This window comes from Miscanthus floridulus, chromosome 4, assembly GCF_019320115.1.
Source record: "Miscanthus floridulus cultivar M001 chromosome 4, ASM1932011v1, whole genome shotgun sequence".
NCBI lineage: Eukaryota > Viridiplantae > Streptophyta > Magnoliopsida > Poales > Poaceae > Miscanthus > Miscanthus floridulus.
The window spans coordinates 5,068,858-5,093,143 of NC_089583.1; the positions used below are offsets into that span (position 1 = coordinate 5,068,858).

At 45.9% G+C, this 24,286-nt stretch overlaps 1 protein-coding gene across 1 annotated transcript; it reads left to right on the plus strand.

The window, feature by feature from the left end:
* Nucleotides 1-316: 316 nt before the first annotated feature.
* LOC136547951 (uncharacterized) lies at nt 317-788 on the plus strand. Its single transcript, XM_066539628.1, has 2 exons — nt 317-438; nt 518-788. The coding sequence occupies exons 1-2, from the start codon at nt 317-319 to the stop codon at nt 786-788; spliced, it is 393 nt and encodes a 130-aa protein (XP_066395725.1).
* The last annotated feature ends 23,498 nt before the right edge of the window (nt 789-24,286 follow it).

Below are 24,286 nucleotides of genomic sequence, written 5' to 3' on the forward strand. Positions count from 1 at the left end.
AGAGACCTGTCCAGCCAGCAGGTCCAGCCAGCAGACGCGTGCGTGCTTCGTCCAGCCAACGGCACGGTGCGGGCAAGCAGACGCGTGCGTGCGTTGCAGAGCAGGGGATCGGAGCAGTTTAACGGAGGGAGATAGAGAGAAAAAATTCGTGTGTTTTTTTTTTACTGAAACAACCAAACCCTACGCTGCCGCCGGCGGGGGTTCCGACATCCGCCGCCGCAGCCTCTCGCTTCTGCTCAGATCCTCTCCAGATTCCAGATTGACCAAACCATCGCCGCCCCTCCGCCTGCCCACCGCGGTCCGACCGATCGGTCCAATGGAGCCGCCGCCGCGCCGTCCGCCCGCGCTGCCGGAGGAGATCGTGGAGGAGATCCTCGTACGATTCCCACCGGAAGACCCGGCAAGCCTCGTCCGCGCCGTCCTCGTCTGCAAGCCCTGGTGCCGGCGAACGCTTCCGCCGCAGGTTCCGCCAGTTCCACCGCACGCCCCCCTTGCTGGGCTTCGTCTGCCATCTCAGGGACCGTGGTGGCTCCGTGGCCCGCTTCATCCGTACCTCATCCTTCCGACCGCCCCAGACCGACTACCGCCGCTGGCGTGTTCTCGACGCCCGCCACGGCCGTGTCCTCCTCCGCAACGTGAATTTTGGGGCCCCTGATGGCTTCGTCGTCTGGGATCCCGTGATAGACGAGCGACAGGAAATTCCGCCGAAGCCGCTGCCCTCTTGCACTGGCACCTGGATGGCAGCTGTGCTCTGCGCAGCCGCAGGCGCTTGCGACCACCTCTCCTGACTGTCGGCATCAACACACTGCGATTGTGTATCTACTCATCGGAGGCTGGCACCTGGAGCCAGCACACTGGTTTGCCTCTGTCACCCCAGAACACCATTGATGATCTGTGTCCTGTTGCCTTGGTGGGGAATACACTCTACTTCAGGATTGATTTGAAAAGCATTCTCAAGTATGATTTGGCACACAGGAAATTTCTGTGATTCTGCAGCCTCCTGGGTTCCATAATAAGCTCATAACAATGGAATATGGGGGCTTGGGAGTCGCAAAACTGGATGAAGCCACTAGACTCTCCCTCTGGTCAATGGAGGTGAATACCAATGGAGATATTGGATGGACAGAAACCAGAGTCATCGATCTTGAGAAGCTACTCCCTGTAAATGCCAGCTCCATCTGTTTTAACTGTATTGGGTTTGCCCTAGGCGTAGGAGTCCTTTTGGTGGCGACACATGATGGGTTATTCTATTTTGATCTGAAGTCTGGCCGGGTAAAGAAGTTATGTGAGGAGACATGCCATGTGCGTAGCATCCGTCTCATTGTTCCCTATATCAGCTTCTACACGCCAGGTACAAGTTTCCTAGGTTAAGGACTTACCAATTCACAATTCACAATTTCGTAGTAACATGCCATAGACTTATATGGACCACTCTATTTATCACTACTACAGAATCGATTTTCAGGGGCGGCTCGTAACCATTTGTAGGGGCGGTTTGGCTAGCCGCCCCTACCGAACCGTCTCTACAAATCATGTATTTGTAGGGGCGGCTCGTATTACTAGCCGTCCCTATAAATCGATTTGTAGGGGCAGTTGTAGTACCACCCGCCCCTACAAACAGGTATTTGTAGGGGCGGTTCAATCTAGAACCGTCTCTACAGTACGTTTTCGCGTTGCCGAACGTCCCGCGACCAACGTTCCGAATCGCGTTCGCGTTGCTGAACGCCCCGCGACCAACGTTCCGAACCGCGTTCGCGTTGCCGAACGCCCCGCGACCGCGACTACAAGCACAAGAGTATTCTATAAACTACAATTACAAGTCAAATTCACAAGAATATATACAATCCATCATTAAATATACAAATTCCATACACATTCTTATCAACGTCCTAGAGCTAGCCTTTCAGTCTCACGAAGGTGTTGGTACTGAGGATTTGTACCTAACTCAGACTCTCGGTCATGGTAGGCGCCTCTGACGTGTACAATCTGGTTCAATATGAAGTTGCAAAGGTCACCGACGAGCTCTAAGAGTTGGTCATCCTTGTATGGGTCTCTTTTCATTTCTTTCTCTTCTCTCCACTACAAGAGAACAAGTTTTGGTTTAGTATTTCATACCATGTACGAAGTTTTTATACTACGGGTGAAGAGGTTCAAACTTACCCTTAAGGGGTGTCTCTTGTAGGCACCAGAGTTACTCATCATAGAACATATATAGTATCCACAATGTACACTCCCAGGCCTCTGCTTGGGGCACTGTGTGTTTTGCATATAAAAATGTTAAGTAATGCTTTTGACAGCCATGTAACGGAGTACTGAAGAAGTAAGTTACACTTACCGCACATAGTGTTTTTATAGACAGCTTTTCCTTCTTTACTGGATCATGCCTTCCATGATGATTAGTGACATAGAACCTAAATGTCATGTTTGAATTATTTTAGAAAATACAACTTGTTAGTATTCAAAAGTGAACGTTACAAGTATGTATACAAACATATAAGCTAATGAGGATTGTCGATATGTATACGTCTTGAGAATCGATATGAAGTCTTTGTATGTCACCGTGTCCCTATCTAATGAATCAAAGACCCATGCCATGCTCCTCCCGACATCGACGGCTATATAAATCCAGTGGTTGCTACATGGATTTAATCATAGAACTAGATAAGCTCTTTTGCATCGAATAAAATATATCGAACAAAGCTTTAAGTATAGAGTTGAACTTACTCGAAGTTGTATGGTAGCCATATAGTAGAGTGTTGTTGGAGATTTTTGAAAGCCAGGGCAATGTATGCCGCAATCTTAAGGGACTCTTCCCTTAGTTTCGTCGTACGGATGCGCTCTTTCCACTACTACAAAAACGATTTTGCGCAACGTTCCACTTTTGCACTCCGTGGCGGGCTCCTATTTTTGCCCGCTGCGGTAAATCCCACGATTTACCGCGGCGGGCATTTTTTATTTACCGTGGCGAGCATTTTTGCCCGCCGCGGTAAATCGATTTACCGTGGCGGACGTCCTAAGACGTCCGCCACGGTAAATGGATTTACCGTGGCGGGCGTCCTATGAGACCCGCCTCGATTAAGGCCGTGGCCCAAAAGGCCCAACGAAGCCCGATAGCCGTCTTCACATATAAATACGTAGTCTTTAGGGTTTCACTCCCAGTCTCCCTTTCTGCCTCAGCCACTCCCTCCCATCGAAGACCGAACAAGTCTGCACCTCCTTCCCTCTCCTTCCGTTGCACCCTCTCCGTTGTCCTCGCGCGCACCTCCTTCCCTCTCCTTCCGTCGCACCCCCTCCCTCCCCGTCGTCCTTCCTCTCCTTCCATCGGTAGGGCGCGGTGGCGCCCGACTCCGGTGGCGCGCATGGAGGCGCCCACGGCGGTTCGCGGGGCCACGGCGGGTCGTGTGGGGCAACAGCGGGTCGCGCAGGGCCACAGCGGCGCGCGGGACGGCGTCGCGGGTCGCGTGGGAGACGGTGGCGCGCTGGGCAGCGGCGTAGGTCGCGTGGAGTCAAGGCGGCGAGCGAGCGGAGGCGGCGCGGTGCACGCGGGCTGGCTGCCTCCTTCCCCTTCTTCTCCGGTGCCGAAGCGGATCCACGGCCCAGATCTGGCGGCGGGCACGTTACACCGCCCGCCGCGGTAAATCGGTTAACAACGGCGGGCAAAGCCGCCCTCCGCGGTTAAGCCACGATTTACCGTGGCCTCTAGGCCACGGCGGACGGCTTTGCCCGCCGCGGGAAATCGAAAATGCCTGCCTCCAGTAAAGTTTGTGTAGTAGTGTTCTCCCGAAGAGTCTTTGCAGCAGCTAGCTCTTTAGCATCCAGTGTCCACCATTTAGGGTAATTAAAATTTGTTTGGGCTATAGCTTGAGGGTCTACATACCCGGCTTTCACACTTGGCATTTATTTGACAATGTGCACTTGCATTCTACAAATCACGGCGTGGATTAGTTACAACAAAATTCAAAGATTACATTCATATCATATCGGGAGGACAAGGACTTACAAGCACCACGTGCGAATTAGATTCATCTCCATCTCTCCCAGGTGAAAGCATGTGTGCATGTCATTGAAGTCAAAGACAATTTTCCCGGCTGGGCTTCCAAATGTGCCGGTGGGGAAGCATGCTTGTATGAGATCTATGCTCGTTGGGAGAACACGCAAGTACCAATCATAGAACCTTCTCATTCCAAGTGGTAGGTGCTGGATGTCCCGGTTTGGTAGGAAGGGCTTGCCTCTTTCATATGTTTTCGGGCAATCCTTTGACCATTTAATGGCATCAACATTTGGATACTGCTTTGCAATTTGGTGGAGTTTGCTAGTGACTGCCTCCTCAGAACCCCGTGATGGGACTTTTTTAACTTGGTTCTCAGGCTTGAACTGGTCATGGGAATACCACTTGGACACCGACGATACGTCTTTGATCGGAACATAAACTGGCCTTCTGTTGATTGGAATCTTCTTTCGAAGTTCCCATTCAGGCACGTCCTCATCTTCGTGTGCATCACCTTCTTCAGGAGGCACTCGTTGTTCATGTATCGGTTGTGCTTGTTGAGAAGACTGTGGCATCTCATCATGCACTTGCTCGGTACGAGCTGGAGAAGGTTGTGGCATCTCATCAGGCACATGCTCGCTAGGAGGCAGGGAAGAATGTGGCATCTCAGGAATGTGGGGGTCATGAGACGGTGAAAATATCTCCCCGACCTCAACAACTCACTCCAAATTTGGGAGAGGGGGAGGCGATGAAGAAGCAGTCAATATAATGTCATGTTTGTGCCAGAGGATGAACAACCCCATAACGTCTCTGAGTAACACCAGCCCCTCAGGAGTTGCGTAGTCTATCCTCCACTACATGAACTCAGGCTTCACTGTATGCACCTCGACCCTAGTGTAGTCCGACGGTATCTTATTATTGTGGTGTAAGCCACTAGGAGGATGTGCCACACCCGTTGCCACCTCCATCATAGTGTTCTGCCGGCCGCTGAGAAACATCAAGGTGCAACTAGTTGGTTCCCGTATGCGATCGACTGGGGTTATGGCTGCAGTGGAACCTTGGCTGCTAGAAACTTTCGGAGGGCTGCTAGCTAATGCCAGTTCTCCCAGCGGCGTCACTAATATCCGTGGCTCCATAGACAGTCCTTGCTCCTCCAGCGCCTTCACAACTAGAGCCTTCACTTGGAGCTCAAGACTAGTCTCCTAGTCTCGGCCATGTTTCTTGTACATGTGCCTGTCCTCTTTGAATCCTTGCTTCTAGGTCGTCCTTTCCCTACCCCCATGGTGCGGCCTGTGTGCTCCTTGTTTTCCAAGCCAAGGCTAAGCTCGTCCCTCTCTTTGGAAGGATTGAATGAGCCCTTCTCATTGTCTTCAGCATATTTCAGTATCCTTGATACCGCCTCTTGGGTCTCCGGCTTATCAAACTTAAGATTACTACCGGATGATTCTGTACTCCTCGCATATATCCAGTTCCTTGAGCGTACCTTCAAATTCATCACATCGATATTTCCAGCAGCTGCGGCCTCTTCGTCCATCTTCCTAAACTATTCTTCCTTGGCATAGTAGCCATCGGGGCCTAGATGATGGTGGTGTTTGTTCCTCTTCGCCAGCTCAGTGTTACGGGCACTGAGCTCCAATGCCTTCGGTAAAGTCTTTTGAGCCACGAGCTCCTCCCATTGACTAGGAGTTATTTTGCTGAACTCGTTGAAGGGAGTTAACCTCTTTTGGATATACTTCGTGTTGAACTCCGACCTCCAACGTCGGAATGACTCTCCCATCAATCTGGTAGCATTTTTTTACCAATTCGTGCTTACCCTTCGGAAATCTAAAATTGAGCTTCAGTTGCCTATCCCATAGTGCATTCTTTGTGTTCTCTGGTACCTCTTTCCAGTTAGGGATTGCTGGGTTCAAATTATCTCTTACTAGGGCCCCGATCGCATTACGGAATCATCCTCTTAATTCCTTCGGCTCAAGGATCTCCCCTACTGGCCTGACCTCCGTTATCACATAGCATGCCTTATCTGGATATAGATTTCCTTTTCTATCCCCTCGTTTCCTCTTAGGCTTGGTAGTCGTGATTGTGTCTTGAGGTTGTGGAGCAGAGGCATCGTGATCCATCTCTATGGTTGTTGCCTCTGCTCTCCTTTCCTCTACTCTGTCTTGTCTAGCGAGATGTCGTGGACATCGACGTTGTCTTTTCTGAGTTTTAGGAGGGACCTGTATATACGATAGGTCAAAGTGTTAGCAGAGGTAACATAGCCAAAGCTTTAGCAAAATTTACAAGTTAAGGCTTTTTCCCTACCTCCTCGTTCGGGTCAAAATCCTTGTCCAAATCTTCCTCCGTTGGCCTCCTTCTGGCTTCACGTGGGAAAGGATCCTCGGGACTTTCATTTCCCTCTTCTGAGTCATCATCATCATCATCCCCTTCTTCTTCGCCTTCAGCAGCCTCTCCTTCGGGGCCTTCCTCCTCGTCACACTGCTCCTGAGTAAGCATCACTTCTAGATCCTTTTCTACCTCGTTATCGAACTGTTCCTGAGTAACCTGGTCCTCTAGTGCTTGCTCCCCAAGGGTTGGCTGCTCATCATGCTCGGGGCATCGGGCTGCACTATCTGGTGTCCGCGACATTATTTTGCGCTTTATTCTAATAGATGCAAGAAAGTGTGCTTTAGGTACGCGAGAAGGTATAAGAAATAAAAAAGGTCTATAAAACAAAGTAGTCCTATAAAACAACAATATGTCAAAAAACGAGAAGTAGCAGTTGTAGAGGCCTCAGAAACATGTTAATCATCATCTGATCTTGAACTTGGAGCATCAAGGCATCATAACAGAGAAGAGAGGAGAAGATAATGTAGGGCGCCTCACAAGTTCTTGATCATCAGCTCATATTCCATATAATGTATGGACTTAGACAATTTCATCATCGGCAAAACAAAGGAGAGGAGATGAGAGGGGAGATTTGGCAAAAAAAAGCAACAGCTGCTTAACAAACATAGAGAGGAAAATGTGTAAAAACAAGCAGCTGCTGCTTCCCAAACATAGAGGATAGGAAAGGTGGCAAAAATAGAGGAGAGGGGAGATTTGGCAAAAAATAGCAGTTGCTGCTTCCCAAAAAAAAAGCAACAACTGTCATACTGCCATCAGAAGTAGTAGACAATAGTAGTAGGGAACCTGTTATCTAAAAAAAGTAAGCAAAAACAGAAATATACTGTGTAAGTCTATAAATAACAAGGTGTAAATAAGCAAGAACATGCACTTATATAGAGAACAGAAATATACTGCCATCAGAAGTAGTAGATAAAGGTGCTAAACTTATAGAACATGCACTTATATAGAGAACAGTCACAATAAACTATATAAAAGAAGAAAAAGAATGTGTAGCAGCCAGCAAGTACCAATCAAGAAGCAAAACGCTAAAAATGTAGCACTAGCATAAGATAGTAGTAACACTAGCATAAAAGAAGACAAATTTGCATGTGGGTTACTTATATGTAGAGTGTATCTTTAGATTGCAGTTTACTTTCAGTCTTTAATGGAGAGAAAAAAGAGTCTGATTAAGTGTTGCAACTTTCAGATTGTAGAAAGTATTTGATATTTTCTTGTGATGGTATGTGTTTTATCTAAGTAGGCTGATCCCATCTCTGTTTTTTCAATTCAGGACTTGTTGGTAAATTGGACTTCACTGTCAGGCACCTATTTTCATCAGTCCAGATATTTCCAAACTCATTCTCTGGATTCTCTGGATTTCAAACCCTTTTCATTGTTGATCTGTCAGATTTAGTTAGATTTGCTGCATTTGTATATTTGATTGAATCAATTTCAACTTGTTTCGTAGTTTTGAGTATTTGGTCAGATTTAGTTGGATGATTGTTCGAATCCAACTAAAAAATCAACCTAAACAAAAATGATTTGATCTGGTGTTCCTTCCGTGTGTTCTTTTAGCCCATATGGCCAGTTGGCTGGCATACCTTGACATATAAAATCAGCATGTACAATCTGTGTTATTTGAGGAATATAAGGATGAACAAGCAGCCTAGTGCGCTTTCCATTAAGAATTAGTGAATTACTCCATGCACTGGATCAAGGTAATGAGAATCAGAATAGCAATGATTTTTGCTTCCTTGTATTTCCCTGTATCTATATGTTTGCTTTTTTATTGACATATCGGCTGGTGAGCTGATAGTTATACTAAAAAGAAGTTATACCAAGACAGGCATGAAAAGAAAAAAAAAATGGCTGTGGCTAGACAAAAGCATATGCTCGCTGCAATAAACATGCGAGTTACCTTGCTCTGCTAGTATCCAAGTTCATTCCACACCCACTCAACGTGCTAGGATCACCAAAATCCAGACCCCACATTTTGGGAAGTTGTGGTTGCCATGGTTGACCACCAACTGTGGAGTGAGTTGCTGGGCTAGTGGTTGAAGATAAAGCTCTGGAAGTGCTACGCAAGTCGCAAGATGCTCCCAAATACTTTATCCTCTATTTGAAAAACCAACCACCTAGCTCGCTTAGGTGACTTGTAGCTCCTATGGACCACCCTACCACTGTGTTATGAACTTATGATTAAAGGATCATTAGAGATAAGCATCGCTGGGAGGATTGCTGGGTGGCGCCGGCTGCTAGGGGAGGATTAGACTCTCGGGAAGATGTTCCTTCCTTTATAGCCCTTAACACAGACCATGTGCCTGCCTTTATAGAGCTAGGCATGTAACGTGCACCCCTAACACTAACAGTATATCTGACAAAGTAACCATAATTCATACCTTATCTAACTAACTTGGATAAGGCCTAATCCTATCTCTTGTGTTGCATATGAGGGAGGGCTGGGCTGTCCCTGGTCCCTGCCTAACACCCACAATACACTGTACCTAATGACCACCTGGCATGCCTAATTGGTGATTGCCGCTAGGTTCCACCCCATTGCCTTCCTAACGCCTGGTGCCTTTTTGAACATTTTAAGTGGCATATATAACTGGTCGATTCAAATCTCAGTATGTTTTATTGAGAAGTTATGCTTGCGCAAAGCTGCAGCCGAGTAATTCATGCTAATTGGTTCGACAATTTATCTTTTTAGTTAAGAAATGATATATGTTCTTAGTCTCGCATAAATTCTATGCAACTGGGTATCATACTTTACCTTGTGCATTATGAACAAAACAGATAAATGTTGGGGTGTTGTACACTTGTACCCCAAAAAGGGGCAATCTTTAGCTTTACATGAGGCAGCTTAACCCCAGTCTGACTACTTTCGGTTACATTACAGTATGTTCACCTAGTGGTTTATTGTGGCACCTTTACCCTGTGACAAAAGACTATTTAATTATCGTTACTGTCTGATATATCTGTTATTTATTTGGGGGTCCAATGCTGATTAATTTCATCTTAATCATTTCCAGGTAGACTTTGATTTTTGTTCTGAGTGCTACAATGAAGGAAAATTTGATGAAGGCATGTCAAAAGCTGATTTCATCCTTATGGAATCTGCAGAAGTTCCAGGGTCTGGTGGTTCTAACTGGACTGACCAGGAGACATTGCTTCTTTTGGAAGCGTTAGAAATTTTCAAAGGAAAAGAATGGGGTGAGATTGCTGAGCATGTTGCTACAAAAACAAAAGAACAGTGCATGTTATACTTCCTTCAAATGCCAATTTCTGAACCATTTCTAGATGGTGAAGATTTCAATGAAACACCCCAGAAGATCACAGAACAGGATTCATAAATTGGTCCTTCTGATGTACCTGACGAAATGGATTGCTCGGGTGTGAAGTTCATACGAAAGATGGCAAGTGTTGTGATTACCTGGAGACCCACAGTGGCGTCGGCAGATCGGGGAAGCGGAGACGGAGGCGGAGGGGGTCGGCATAGGCATTGGCCCAGCGCCCTGACCCGTTGGAGGGGGCCTAGTTGTTGGAGGGGGCGCGCGGGTGCGCCGGTGGAGGTGCGCCGAGGCCGCCCGCCGGTCGAGGTGCATGGAGGCCGCCCGTCGGTGGAAACCCTAGGGAGGCGCGCGGGTGCGGGGAGGAGCAGGCGCGCACGAAAACTCTAGGGCAGAGAGGAGCAGGCGGGAGGGGGCGCGGGTGCGGGGAGGGGGCGCGGGTTCGGGGAGGAGCAGGCGCGCGGGTGCGGGGAGGGGGCGCGGGTCCGGGAGGCGGCGTCGGCGGGGCAGCCTGACGGCGTCGGAGGAGAAGAGAGCGTCCAACAACAAACAACACCCGTGCGCCCTTTCTTTTATAGTCGGGATGATTTGTAGGGGCGGTTCCTGATCCAGCTGCCCCTACAAATGTATTTGTAGGGGCGGTTCCTGATCCAGCCACTTCTAAAAATGCATTTGTAGCGGCGGTTCCTGATCCAACCGCCCCTAAAAATATTTTTATTTTTTTAAATTATTAATTCTGTATTATAAAAACAATTGTGTATATATAAAACAATTGTGACCAAAATAAAAGTAATATAAAAACAATTGTGTATATGCACAAATATAATATTTTGTATTATTCTATATATGAAGAAATATATATATAAACAATTGTAGTCAAAACAATATAGAAAACAAAAAAACAAAAATTAAAAATTTGAATTTTGAAACTTCGACTATAATTTTATGACATTAAATGAAATAAAATGAAAATGTTGTAAACATAAAAGTTATATAACTCATCAACATGTACAACTTTTATTTTGGTCATCTTGTCATGTGACTTTGTTTGAACAATTCAAATTTTAAAATTCAAATAATGTCAACTTGAAATAATATTTTGAAATAGTAAATGATTTCAGATGAAAAACTCATGAATACCAAAGTTGTAGAACTCATCAATATGTACAACTTTTATTTTGATCATATTTTCATTTGACCAAATTTGAACAGTTGAAATTTTGGATTTCAATAATTGGCAACTTCAAACAAGATTTTGAAACCTTAAATGATTTCAACAATAAAAGTCGTGAACATAAAAGTTGTTGAACTCATCATTATCTACAACTTTTATTTTGGTCACTTCTTCATGTGATAAAGTATTAGTAAATATTGTTCATAAATTCACATATGACTCATAGTTTCCTAAACTATACGAGAAATATGTTGATTTGTGAATAATGTTTAATATCACTTTGTCAGATTAAGAAATGATCAAAATAAAAGTTGTAGATCTTGATGAGTTATACAACTTTGGTATTCATCACTATTTCAGCTAAAATCATTTAATGGTTGAAAATTTCGTTCGAACTTGTTATTTTTTTTAATTTGAAAATTTGAAGTGCTCAAACTTTGTCAAATAAAAAGAATGACCAAATCAACACACTAATTTGATAGGGCAAGATTTTAGAAAATTTTAGGAAAAAAATCATCACATTTGGAGTTAGTATGAGGGAGAAAGACTAGTTACAAATTTTACTCAGAGATTAAAAAGTAAAAGCACAATTGTTCATGATGATCAATGATGAACAAGTGTGATTTCTCTTTTTAATTTGTGGCAGAAACTTGTAACTAGTTTTTCTTCCTCATACTAACTCCAAATGTGATGGTTTTTTTTCTTAAAATTTTCTAAAATCATGCTCTATCATTTTAGTCTAGTCATCTATCTTTGTCACTAATTTTGAACAATTCAAATTTTAAATTTCAGAAAATGACAGCTTCAAACCTGATTTTCAAACACTAAATGATTTCAGCTGTAAAGGTGATAAATATAAAAGTTGTATAACTCGTCAAGATCTCCTACTTTTATTTTGGTCATTTCTTTATTTCATAAAGTGTTAAGTGATATCATAAAGTTTTAGTAGTAAGAGAGTGGATGTTCAAATAGAGTCATCTGGATGTTGTAAAGGGTAGTCTCACACACATGCATAAATGTAGTCTCACACACATACAAAAATATGTAGTCTTACACACGTACATAAATATATAGTCTCACACGCATCCATAAATAAAGTCTTACGAACACACACTTACATAAACACTCCACGTTCAACAACTAGTTAGTCCGCTGTAACGACTTTCCCCTTGACACATTTTCGTTCTCATGGCAATATGTCTTTGGGGAGGTTCTTTTCCACAACACTGATCTTCTTAGGAAAGTATGTGTATAGCGGCATCTCATCGTAGTTATTGTAAGCTTCAACATCGTCCACGCCATCAACTCCAATAATGTGTTGTTTCCTAGAGGCAACCACGTGCTTTGTCTTCTTCGGGGGAGGTTACTTTGTGGGTCAGACATATAGAAAACTTGTGCGACACGTGAAGCGAGCACCCAAGGGTCATCTTGGTAGCCTAGATTCTCGAGGTCCAGGACTCTCAATCCGATCTCGTTCAGTTAGTGTTGTTTGATCCAGCAGCATCAAAATAGAGCCACCGTTATATCCCTTCCATAGTCAAGTTCCCATATCTCTTCAATAATACCAAAGTATTGGATCTTTCACCCCAATCCATCGAGAGCCTCTATTCGAACGTCGTTGTTTTGGTTCACATATTTACTATCCTTTGCGTGGGTATAGTACGTATACCCATTGATGTCATAAGCATTCCAAGATGTCACTTGTCTCGATGGCCCCTTCGCTAACCTACTGATGGTAATAGAGTCTATGGTTTCTCCAGGCGGTATGTTTTGGTCCTTCAACCATGTAGTTAGTCGTTGCTTGTGTTGTTTCATGACCCAATCATCCGAACGGCTATTTCTCTCCACCATAATGATAGCCAAGTGTTCATCAATGTACGGTTGCATTAGTTGTGTACTCTGCAAGACACTGTAATGCGCCCGACTCACCTCTTTGTAATCATGGTCGATGAACACTTTTCTACCACTGGTGCCCTTCCCTGCCAGCCTACCCTTGTGATGAGAATTGGGTTTACCAATCCCTTTCTGTACTTTTAGGTACTCTTGACAGCACTCGATGACTTCTTTAGTACGGTAACCCTCTATCATGGAGCCCTCTGGGTATGCTCGATTATGCACGTATCGACTTAGAACCGACATGAACTGCTCGTAGGACCACATTTCATGCAAGTAGCAAGGGCCCAGCGCCTATATCTGATGAACCATGTGAATCATGAGATGTGGCATTATATCAAAAAAGTAGGAGGTAAATACATCTCCAGTTGATTTTGTGTCTCCACCACAAATTCATGTAAGTCACTCAGCTCTTGCTTGCCAATCATCTTCTGTGAGATCTTCGAAAAGAAATAGCACATGCGGGTGATGGCCATTTTCAAGAACTCTGGCTTTATAGCCCTAATTACAATAGGTAGAAACACTGTCAGCATCACATGGCAATCGTGAGCCTTGCAGTGTGTTATTGACAAGTCCTTCATCGATACTAGCTTCTTCACATTTGTTGAAAACCCAGTTGGGACTTTGATCCCCCTCAGGAAAGTGCATATAGCTCTCTTCTCGTCTGGTGTTAGGTTGAAGCACGCCACGGGCAGAGTGTATTTTCCATTAGCCTCAGGAACCAGGTGAAGCTGTGGCATCACATTTAGCTACACCATGTCTTTCCGTGCTTTTAGACCATCCTTTGACTTGCCTGTGTCCATCAAGGTAGCAATGAGACTCTCAAAGACATTCTTCTGCACGTGCATAGCATCAATGGCATGGGGGACCTTCAAGTCTGGCCAATAAGGCTGATACTGAAAGAAGATCGATTGTTTCTTGAAAGGTACTCCTTCGATAGGAGGTGTGCTTCTATCTCTGTTCATCCCATCCAGATTCTTCTTTCCAAAGACAACGCGTATGTTTTTCACCATTCTGTACACGTGTTCTCTATTATGACGTCTCTCCAGAGGGGGTTCAATTTCTGGGGCGTTGTCATAAAATCTAAAGAACAATTTGCTGCGGTACTTGTGACTTGTCTTTAAGAAGTGTCAGTTCCTTAGGTAAACTATCTTCTTAGATGCATCTAGGTACACCCATGTAGTACCATCCAAGCAAACCAAGCATCTCATCTTTCCTTTGATCTGTCCAGACAAAGCAAACAGCGCGAGGTAATCATTGGTAGTAACAAATATTATTGCTCTATATATGAAGTACTTCTTTCAGAACACATCGTACATCTGTTCCCCATGCCTCCATAGCCTCTCCATTTCTTGCATCAAAGGCTCGAGGAACACGTCTATATCAATGCCTGGTTGTTTAGGGCTAGAAATAAGAATAGTGAGGAGAAGGTACTTTCTCTTCTGACACAACTATGTTGGGATGTTGTACATGGTCAAGATCACTGGCCATGTGCTGTGGTTGCTCATCCTCTCATTGAAGAGATTTATTCTATCAGTGCTCAAGCCAAATCGTACATTCCTTGGGTCATCGCTGAATTCTTTGTGCTTCTCATCAAACCTTTGCCACTGACTACAATCAGCCGGGTATGCAATCTTATCATCATCCACCTTGCGCTCATCATCCCACCATGTCATGAGTGTGGCTTCTTTAGGGTTTAGGAAGATACGTCTCAAGCGGTCGGTCACTGGCAGGTACCACATTACCAAGGCAGGAATTCTTCTCTGCTTTGCGTCATTGCCTAATGGAGTGTCCTCTAGGGGCTGAGATTCTTGTACCACCTTTTTTGTACCCTTCTTATTCCTCTTTTTCCCCGTGGAGACTTCGTCCCCACCGTAAATGTCATTGTTCTTGTATCGGCTGGCCCCACACCGGGGATATTTATCCAGTGACTTGAACGTTTCGCCATAAAAAAGTATACAGTGGTTGGGGCATGCATGGATTTTTTCAACCCCCATTGTCAATGGACTTATGACCTTCTTCGCTTGGTATGTGTTGGCGGGAACTGAGCTTGGTTGTGGCAGCACCCATGACAGGAGATGTAATAGATCATTGAAACTACAGTCTGACCAGCCGTACTTAGCCTTCAGGATGAGCAGCTCAAGCACAAAACATAGCAATGTCCAATGTGTCGGACAGCCCTTTTCAACACCATACACAGTCTTCTTCGATGCTTTTGTCACCCTTTCCAAATTTTCTAGACTTTTTGGGCTATTTAGTAAAATCCCTGGTCCAAGGGCTCGAATCATATCCTCCAAATCATCTTCATCCCCGACACGTGCTCCGCCATCATTATTGGCACCACCTTTGTCGTTACCATCCCAACCACCAGCATCACCACCTTGTTCATTGCCAAACTCGAAATCCATTCATGCATCAAGCTCTGCTGAATATTGGGACATGGATTCTATGGTTTCGTCGTCGTATTCGTCCTCATCCTCGTCGTTAACAATAACTGTTTCACCATGATGAATCCACACTGTGTAGTCCTCAACAAATCCTCGCATAATCAAATGTGATCTGATGATAGTCACATCTGTCCATGTCATACGGTTCTTGCAATCTTTACATGGACAAATAATTGTATCCTTATTCTCTTTCAATGTCGTTGCATGCTTCTTTGCGGCTTCAATAAATTTATCCACCTCTTCACTGGAACCTGCCTTGAACCTTAACGAACCATACATCCAAGAGTTTCTGTACTCCATCTTTTACAACAACTACAACAACAAACATTAAAGGACTACTTATTCAGATATATATAAAAATGAAACAAATTAATAATTACTTGAGAATAATTGTATATACTTCAGATATATATGAATATAAATCTAATATAATTACATGAAGCATACAAACACACCATAGTAAAGAAAAATTAATTAATGGCCCATTTATCCATAAATAATTAAAATACATATTTATTGATTACAATAAACAATTTCAAAGACAACAATTAGCAACAATTATACTTTACCCAATATCTTTCTTACAAACCCTAGTCCAATTTCATCAAACATAAATTTACAAAAACGAAATTAATAAAAAAACCAAATCCTAGATCTAGATCCACATGCACATGAAACATCCATAAAACTAACTAATTGTTCACTAAAATCAAGAAACATGGACCAAATAAGGGTATGATCTTGTTCCCCTCCCTAATTTACCCTAGTATATTTAAAACTTGGGTCTAATTTGCTTCATAAGTAGCTCAAGCACCATAGAAGAGAGAGAAAAACAAAACTCTAATTACTCACTAACCAACCATTAAAACTTCAAAAAAGTGTGGAATAGCATTTTCTTACCTTCTACAACCTCTCCACCAAAGGATTTGAGACCAAAACCTTCCCCCCTTAGTAGAGTAATTTTTGGGAGGTGCCCAAGGCCTCCCCACCTTTCTTTCACGGGTTGGAGTGAGTGACCCGAGGAGAAAGAAGGTGCTGCAGCTGTTTTATATGTGGGTCATTTGTAGGGGCGGCTGAGGATTGAGCCGCCCCTACAAATCAGAGCTATATATACGGGGGCATTTGTAGGGGCGGCTCAATCACCAGCCGCCCCTACAAATAGCAACTCCAGGGGCGGCTGGTGATTGAGCTGCCCCTACAAATCAGACCCCATTTGTAGGGGTGGCTCGTATCACCAGCCACCCCTGCTGTTCTATTTGTAGGGGCGGCTGGTGTCTGGGCACCCGAGCACGCCACTGTAGGGGCGGCTCCATCACCAGCCGCCCCTACAAAAAAATTCGACCCGTTGCTAAAAATTGTTTTTTACGTAGTGTATATTGCCTAGATATGCCAAGGAAATTCTCTTTCAACTGTTTAGGACATATACCTTGTTCCTTTTCTTGTGTGTATGTGTTTTATAAGAAGCCATTACCCACCAGGAGATATTGTTTTCTCTTATAAAGCCATAACTTACATGTGCTTCTACACTGAATATATTAGCATCCATTTTCTGTTATTGTCACCTAATAATATACAAATAGAGATAATAGCAGTTGTGCTAAACAGAAAGAGGTGTTTCTTTCTCAAGCTTTTAGTCCAGATTCTTTTAAAACAGTCAAGTCTGGCTGTTACCTGACAGAGCTGTGGATAAAAAACTAGTGTTGTTTCCTGTTCATTTAGCCAATATTTCTTATGATTTGTGTCTGGTTAGGAGCAAATGTTCGGTGAGGGGAACTTGGTTCTCAACAAACTGATCCTATCTTCAATTTTTATACATTCCTACAGCACTGAGAGAAGCAACAACCTCTACAGGTGAGGGACCAACTATGCGTGCTTCAAGTGCATCAGAAGCTTAAAATCCATTATCTGTGGGCTTCTCAGTTGAGTGGAAATTTTGGTTCTGGTAACGGTAACGAGTTTAGGCTCTATGATGGGACAGTTATTTACCATCAGTGAAGTTAGTTCGACTCTTAATTTGTTGCCCTTTAAGGGTTCTGTATTTTCTTTAAGGGATCATCATATCTTCTAAATTGGTAAGCTTGTCAATTGGCCTTGTCTGTAAGGTGGTGACCCCAGCCTTGCATCAACCAACTCTATGTGCATTTCCTGAACTTTTACCATCAGTGAAGTTAGTTCTACTCATAATTTGGTGGTTCCTCCTGGAATGGAATTAAAGCCAATTAAATTGGAATATGTGGTTCAGTTTCAGTATGGCCTGAGCCTCATGACATATTAATATGAAGTAAGACTGTAAGGTGGCTACCCCAGCCTTGCATCAACCAACTCTATGTGCATTTCCTAGACTTTTACCATCAGTGAAGTTAGTTTTACTCTTAATTTGGTGGTTCCTCCCAGAAGGGAAGCCAATTAAATTGGAATATGTGGTTCAATTTCAGTATAGCATGGCCTGAGCCTCATGACATATTGATATGAAGTAGGACTGTAAGTCTAGAATCAACACGGCCATGATTTTAATCCATGGTATAGAAGGGTTAAGACCGAGGAGCTCCTGTTATAGCGCATTCAAGAATAGACATTTAAGACCAAGGGCTAGACATTTATGATTTTAGTCTTTATAACCTGAATTGCTTAAAGGGATACTGTAGAACAAATAATGTCGAAGATAAAAGATTCCTTGAACCTTTGAGTTGTGTTTAGTTAACTTGAATTGTCGGGCTAGAGCATAAGCGACGAAGGAGCAATACCAAATTCAGTGTGGCCCCACTTGGAAGACCACTTCTCTGCTCAGCTTGGTTTGGTTGAACCATAACTTCTTGCATGATGGAGCTGTGGATAATAAATTAGTGTAGTTTGCCTGTTTGTTTAGCCTATAATTCATATGTTTTGTCTGGCTTGAATTTGTGTGCATTGGTTCAGCATTGAGAGTAGTAGCAGCCTCAACAGGTGAGGGACCAACTATGGTTGCTCCATGTGCATCAAAAGCTTAAAGTGATGATCTGTGGGCTTCTCGATCGAGTGGAAGTTGGGCTGTGGAAATGGTAAGTTGGTAACTAGTTTGAGCTTTATAATGGGACAGTTATTATTTAGCATAAGTGAACTTAGTTCTAGTCTTAATGCTTTGGCCTTTCAGGGTATTGTGTTTTCCTTAAGGGATCATATCTCCTAATTTCTTTAGCCTGCCCTTGGCCCCTTGTCTGTAACCTGACTACCCCAGCCCTGCATCAACCAACTCTTTGTGCATTTCCTGGACTTTCGCTTGGACCATGAATATGGTTCCTCTATCTTAAAATATCTATGCTCAATTGAACGGGAATTTGCAATTAAAATGCTGTAAGACTGGAACTGAAAGACTAAATACTTACTCTTGAGTACTTTTCTGATGGAAGAAAGCAGATAAAAGTTGAAACAGTAGTTGCATGCCAGCACTGATAGGACAATAAGACCAGAGATCTGAAAGGTTCAGGACAAAAATGTGTTGATTTTTTAGATCGTCCATGTTTTCAGACGTGTCTTAACAACAGAGAACTCTACAAAAACGTGGTAGCTTTAATTTGCTCTCCAAAACCTGAATGTTACTTACAAATGTTACAAATTAAGACCACAAATGCCTAGTTATGAATCAGGTTGCTCTGATCATACATACAATTGAGTATTGTTGGATTATCTCCTGTCCCCAATGCTTGGGGTAATATTTTCAGATATATCTATCTACTGCTGCAGTGGATCCAGTATTGTCTCTCCATCTATACAAAATCAGTGTTGTTATTATGACGAGAGCGTCATCGTGAATGGAATTTTTAATGCTGGTCAGCAGAGCCCCATGTTTATGACTTATGAGTGTGCTTTGCTGAATACTACTGTCGATGTGGAATAGATTGAAATCTCTAAAATCTTCAGTTCTGGAACTAAAATCTTCAGGCTGAGACTGTAGTAGCAGAGGAGAAGACTTTGTGATTTTGTTGACTCCAATAATTGCACTCTTCCTCTAACTCACTATTTGTAAAATCAGAATGCAAACATGAATCGGGACTAGTTTGTAAAGTAATCTGCTGCTCTCCTACCGTGTGAACGCGCGGCAGGAGCAGGCGCCGAAAGGGCTCCCTGCTGCTGCACTGTAGCCGCTGGGGCGTAGGTTTCTTGCAGTCCGACCAGTTTTACTCAGCGTTTGTTTCTGCAACCCTTGCTTCTAGCTCTTAACGTGAGAGAGGGTCGGGCACAGAGAACGTTTGCCAGGTGGATATACTCTTAAATGTGTTCGGACTCTTTCCGTAGTTAAGGCTTAAGAAGCTCGAGGTGCGAAAAAAAAACTCTGATCACGGTGGTGAGCAAAAATGTCGTAGCCGCTGGGGCGTAGCGTTTGTTTCCTCAACATTCACTTCTAGGTCTAAACGTAAAAAAGAGTCGGGCATAGAGAATGTCTACTGGATAAATATGCTCTTATCAGCCCCCGAGTGAGGCCCGACCCCCTGGCGTTGCTGGGTCAGGTGTCACTAAAGATCGGGGAGTTGGTAGCAAAACTAATAAGAGAAAGCATGCATAAAAGCGACGTAGTTGTTCGATGTTCCAGGCGTTGACGAAGGCTTCGCCGTCAATGATCTTGAGCTTGTAGGTGCCTGGTCGGAGCACCTCCGCGACGACGTACGGTCCCTCCCATGGTGGAGAGAGCTTGTGGCGGTTCTTGTTGCTCTGGACAAGGCGGAGCACCAGGTCCCCAACGTTGAAGGTCCGACCCCGCACTCAACGGCTGTGGTACCGGTGCAACGCTTGTTGGTACTTGGCCGAACGGAGGAGGGCAACGTCGCATGCTTCATCTAGCTGGTCCATGGCATCCTCCAGGGACGCCTCGGCTCCCTATTCGTAATACGTCCTAGCCCTCGGCACTCCATAATCGAGGTTGGTCGGGAGGATAGCCTCGAAACCGTAGACCATGAAGAATGGTGTGTAGCCGGTGGCCTGGCTAGGGGTCATCCTCAAGCTCCAGAGCACTGCAGGAACCGCTTCATGAGGATGCAGTCCTTGTATAGGTGCTCAACGGGGAAAGCATGGTTCAGGCATGGCCCTTCGAGCAGCTTCTCGAACTGGTTCGGGATACCCTCGGCGGGCTTACGACACCCCTTGCGGTCGGCGGTAGCCACGAGTGAGCCATGACATCAGTGTCCTCGACTTGCTAGGCCTCTGGTGCGCCTCTGCTTATTCTTCTTCTTGCTGGGACAGTTGGAGGCGCCTTCGCTAGTGTCCGTGTCCCGCTTAGCCTTGCCTTTGAGGCGATCAAAAATCGCCCTGACCGCCTCCTCGCCCGAGGCGTGGCTGGTGGCAATGTCGAGGAGCTCTTTGGTGGTTCGCGGGCCCTTATGTCCCAGCTTGTGAACCAGGGACTCGCAGGTGGTCCCAGACAGAAAAGCTCCTATGACGTCAGTGTCGGCGACGTTGGGCTGCTCGTTGCACTGACGGGAGAAGCATCGGATGTACCCACGAAGAGTCTCCCTAGACTTCTGTCGGTAGTTTTTGAGATCCCATGGGTTTCTAGGACACGTGTATGTGCCCTGAAAGTTTCCCATGAAGATCTCTTTTAGGTCTGCCCAACTTTGGATTCGGTTGGGTGGAATGTGTTCCAACCACGTTCGCGCCGAATTGACCAGGAACAATGGAAGGTTGTGGATAATAAAATCATCCTTATCCGTTCCATCGGCTTGGCAAGGAAGCCGATAATCCTCGAGCCATAGTCCGAGGTTCATTTCCCTAGAGTATTTTAGGATGTTGGTCGACGGTCGGTACCACGGTGGGAAGACGGCGTTGAGGATGTGTCAGCCAAAGGCCTGAGGTCCCGGTAGGTCGAGGCTCGGGCTTTGGTCCTCGCTGCTGTCGTAGCGTCTGCCACGACGAGGGTGGTAGCCGTGGCTAGCCTCCTCCCTCGTATCACTACGAGTACGCCCACGGGCATCCAGGGTGTCACGCGCGTCACGATAGAGGCCGAGATGCTCATGCACCGGGATCGTGGTGCGCGGCTTGCTGCCTTGCTGTGCCTGGTGGACTGACACGCCTTGTTGGGTCGCTCAGAGGGCATGTGCTAGCTGGCATCGAGCTCGCGTTGTCAGGACAACAAGCTCTCAGCCTGTTGCGTCGCCGCACGCTCGAGTAGCGTGCGAATCTTGTGATGGGCCCGACGATCCTCGAGCGTCGCGGGCCCCAAAAGCCCCCAGAGCAAGGCCGCCGCAGCAGCGATGTTCTGGCTTGCTCATGTGAAGTGTGGGAGGGCTTCATCATCCTCGATGATCCTCTAGTTCACATCGTGGTCCACGGCGCGCGCACGTCCGCCATCTCCGTGGCGCTCGATCTCTCACTCGAGCTCCGCGTGTTCCTGCTCGAGCTAGAGTCGTGCTTCCTCGAGCTCTTGGTGTAAGGCCTTCAGCTGCTCCACCCGTAGGCGTCCCTCTCGACCTCGTCGTCGAAGTCGTTCATTGGGGTAGCCTCTCCCTCATGGATGCTTTCGATGTGTCCCTCGGGGGTACCTGCCATAAAACATTCACGAGAGGGGTGATGGCTCCCCCTACTGGAGTCAGAGCTAGAGGGCAACTATGATTCTCCTGTGAGGAGGTCGTGGAAAGATTTCGTGATATATTTGGTCATCTCCACAAACTCGTCGTCCATAGGAGATGGGGGCGTGCACTGCGCCACAAGGTGGCCAACGGTTTCTACGGCGTTGCGCAGACTAAACAGGAGCGCTATCGGGGCACTCCGGATGAGGTATTCTAGGAAGAGCAGCTCTCCCCTTGCTAGTTGCATCATGACATTAGCGAAGGAGAAGGTGAGGCGGCCCAGGTCCTCCTAGGATGGTCAGGGTCCCAAGAAGGCACCGAACTAGCGCTCTAGCCTCCCATAATCAAAATCGAGGAGATGGTCGCTCCTGGGGGCGTGGGCCTCCGGTGCGTGCAACTGTAGCTCCTCAAGCGCCTTGGCGATCGCGTCAAGGCTAGCAGAGTGGGGAGGTTGGACGGCGACAGGAGCCTGCACCAACTGTCCCTCCGTTGTGACGATGAAGTCTAGGTTTCCGAAGTGCACGTGCGCTCCTAGGACCCAGCTGACACCGTGACTAGCCATCTGAGGCCTGGTGTGGACGTTGAGATGCACAAAAGGCCCCTACCTAGAGCGCCAACTATCGATGTTATGAGTTACCACCGATGAGTAAATTTCTAGTATTGCGCGTCTGCCTCGGATGGTGTGCTTAGAGGACACGAGGTTTATACTAGTTCAGGCAGACAGTCCCTACGTCCAGTTCGTTGTTGCTGCTCGTGTTACTAACACTGAAAGTTTGTAGTAGGGGTTACAAACGGGCGAGAGAGGAAAAGGATCTCAAGTCTTTGGTGGAAGGAGTGAACGGGTGCTGAGAGCTCAATCGCTACTCAGCCGTGTGTTCGTGTCGTGCTCTTGTGTTTTTATCTCGTGGTTTGGTTTCGTGCGGCTCTAGATCGATCGGGTCCCCTTCATGGGGCGCCCTGCTTTCTCTTTTATAGGCCAAGGGAAAGCATGGGTTACAGCGGAGGAAAAGGAGAAGAACCAGAGAGAGGAAGGCTTCCAGGATCGTTGGGTTCTTCTTCTCCTTCATGCGGGTCTCGCTGATCCTATAGATGTCAACAGGGATGGCTCCATGACATGGCCCTGTTCGTCACTAGCGCCATGCGTAGGCATCATCTGCCAATCATGGCATTCCATCCCGTCCCAGCGGACGTTGTGGTGTACTAATGCGTCTGTCAGCGTTCGTACGAGGGTTGGGCAGAACAGCACTGGCACACCCGACGCTGTTCTTGATGTGAATCCTTAGGTATGGCCCGTCATGGCCATGGGTTACATTGGGGCATGTCGGTCTCTTCCTTGGTGTCAGAGTTTTGACCCTAGGCCCATACGCTTGGACCTTGAAAGCATCTAGGCCCCTAGTTGGGTTTCGGTGATTAATGATAATACGTGATTACTGTGACTAATGTGTGTTTTGCAGAAACAGTTGAGTTAGATCATGGTAATGGAGATCGATCGTACAATCATGGTTGTCATGCCCCTACGATAGAAATCGTTTCGGTTTTCAAAGGATGGATGACAAGGTTAAGGATGGACTAGTTCTAAGTGTCAATTAGAGTTGGAGAGACTTAGAGTAGTTTAAGACTTTGTTTTTCCTTTGGCCGTACTATTAAGAGGGGTATGAACAGGTAGCTTGACCTAGGTGAGTCTAGTGAGTTAGGTGTGGTGCACACTTGTTAAAACTAGCACTAGGTAGCTCCACAATAGCCCTTTGATCCAATGGAGCAAACTTCATTCACATATGTTCGAGAGCTAGAAGTGAATGGAGGGTCAAATACTGACCGGGCGCTGGCTCTAGTGTGACCAGACGCTGGCTTAGGGACCGGTCAGTTCATTTGACCAAGGTGAAAGCGTCTAGAAGTGACCGGACGCTGCTAGGTCATGGTACCGGACGTTGAGGGGCAGCGTCCGGTCGACTCCAGTAAGGTTCCAGAGAGGGAAAATCATGACCGGACGCGTCCGGTCAGTGCTGACCGGACACAGGCCAGCGTCCGGTCACACTGTAAACATTGGAGTTTAGGGTATAGTGACTGGAGCGTCCGGTCAACATGACCGGAGCGTCTGGTCACCCCGTAGAGGCACATAACGGTTCATTTTTTAGCCAGTGTTATAAATACCACCTCCACTCATGTGTGGGGGTACTTTTGCTCATTCCAACAGCTGAGAAACACCTTAGAGAGTGCCAAGAAGAGCAAGGTCCTAGTGAGATGATTGAGATTTGAGAATCCCAAAGAGAGCCCTCATTAGTGAAGATCAAGAGTAGCAAAGTGTGCATCCACCTTCTCATTAGGCTTGTCATGGTCAAGTGAGAGTCCATGCTTGTTACTCTTGGTGATCGCCATCACCTAGACGGCTTGGTGGTGATTGGGAGTTCGGTGATCACCCGACAGAGCTTGTGGGTGACCCAACTCAAGTTGTGAGCGGTTGTGGGTGATTCACCGTGACGGAGTGTCGAAGAATCAAGTCGTAGAGAGCACTTGATCCTTGCACGGATCAAGGGGGAGCTACACCCTTGCGTGGGTGCTCCAACGAGGACTAGTGGGGAGTGGCGACTCTCCGA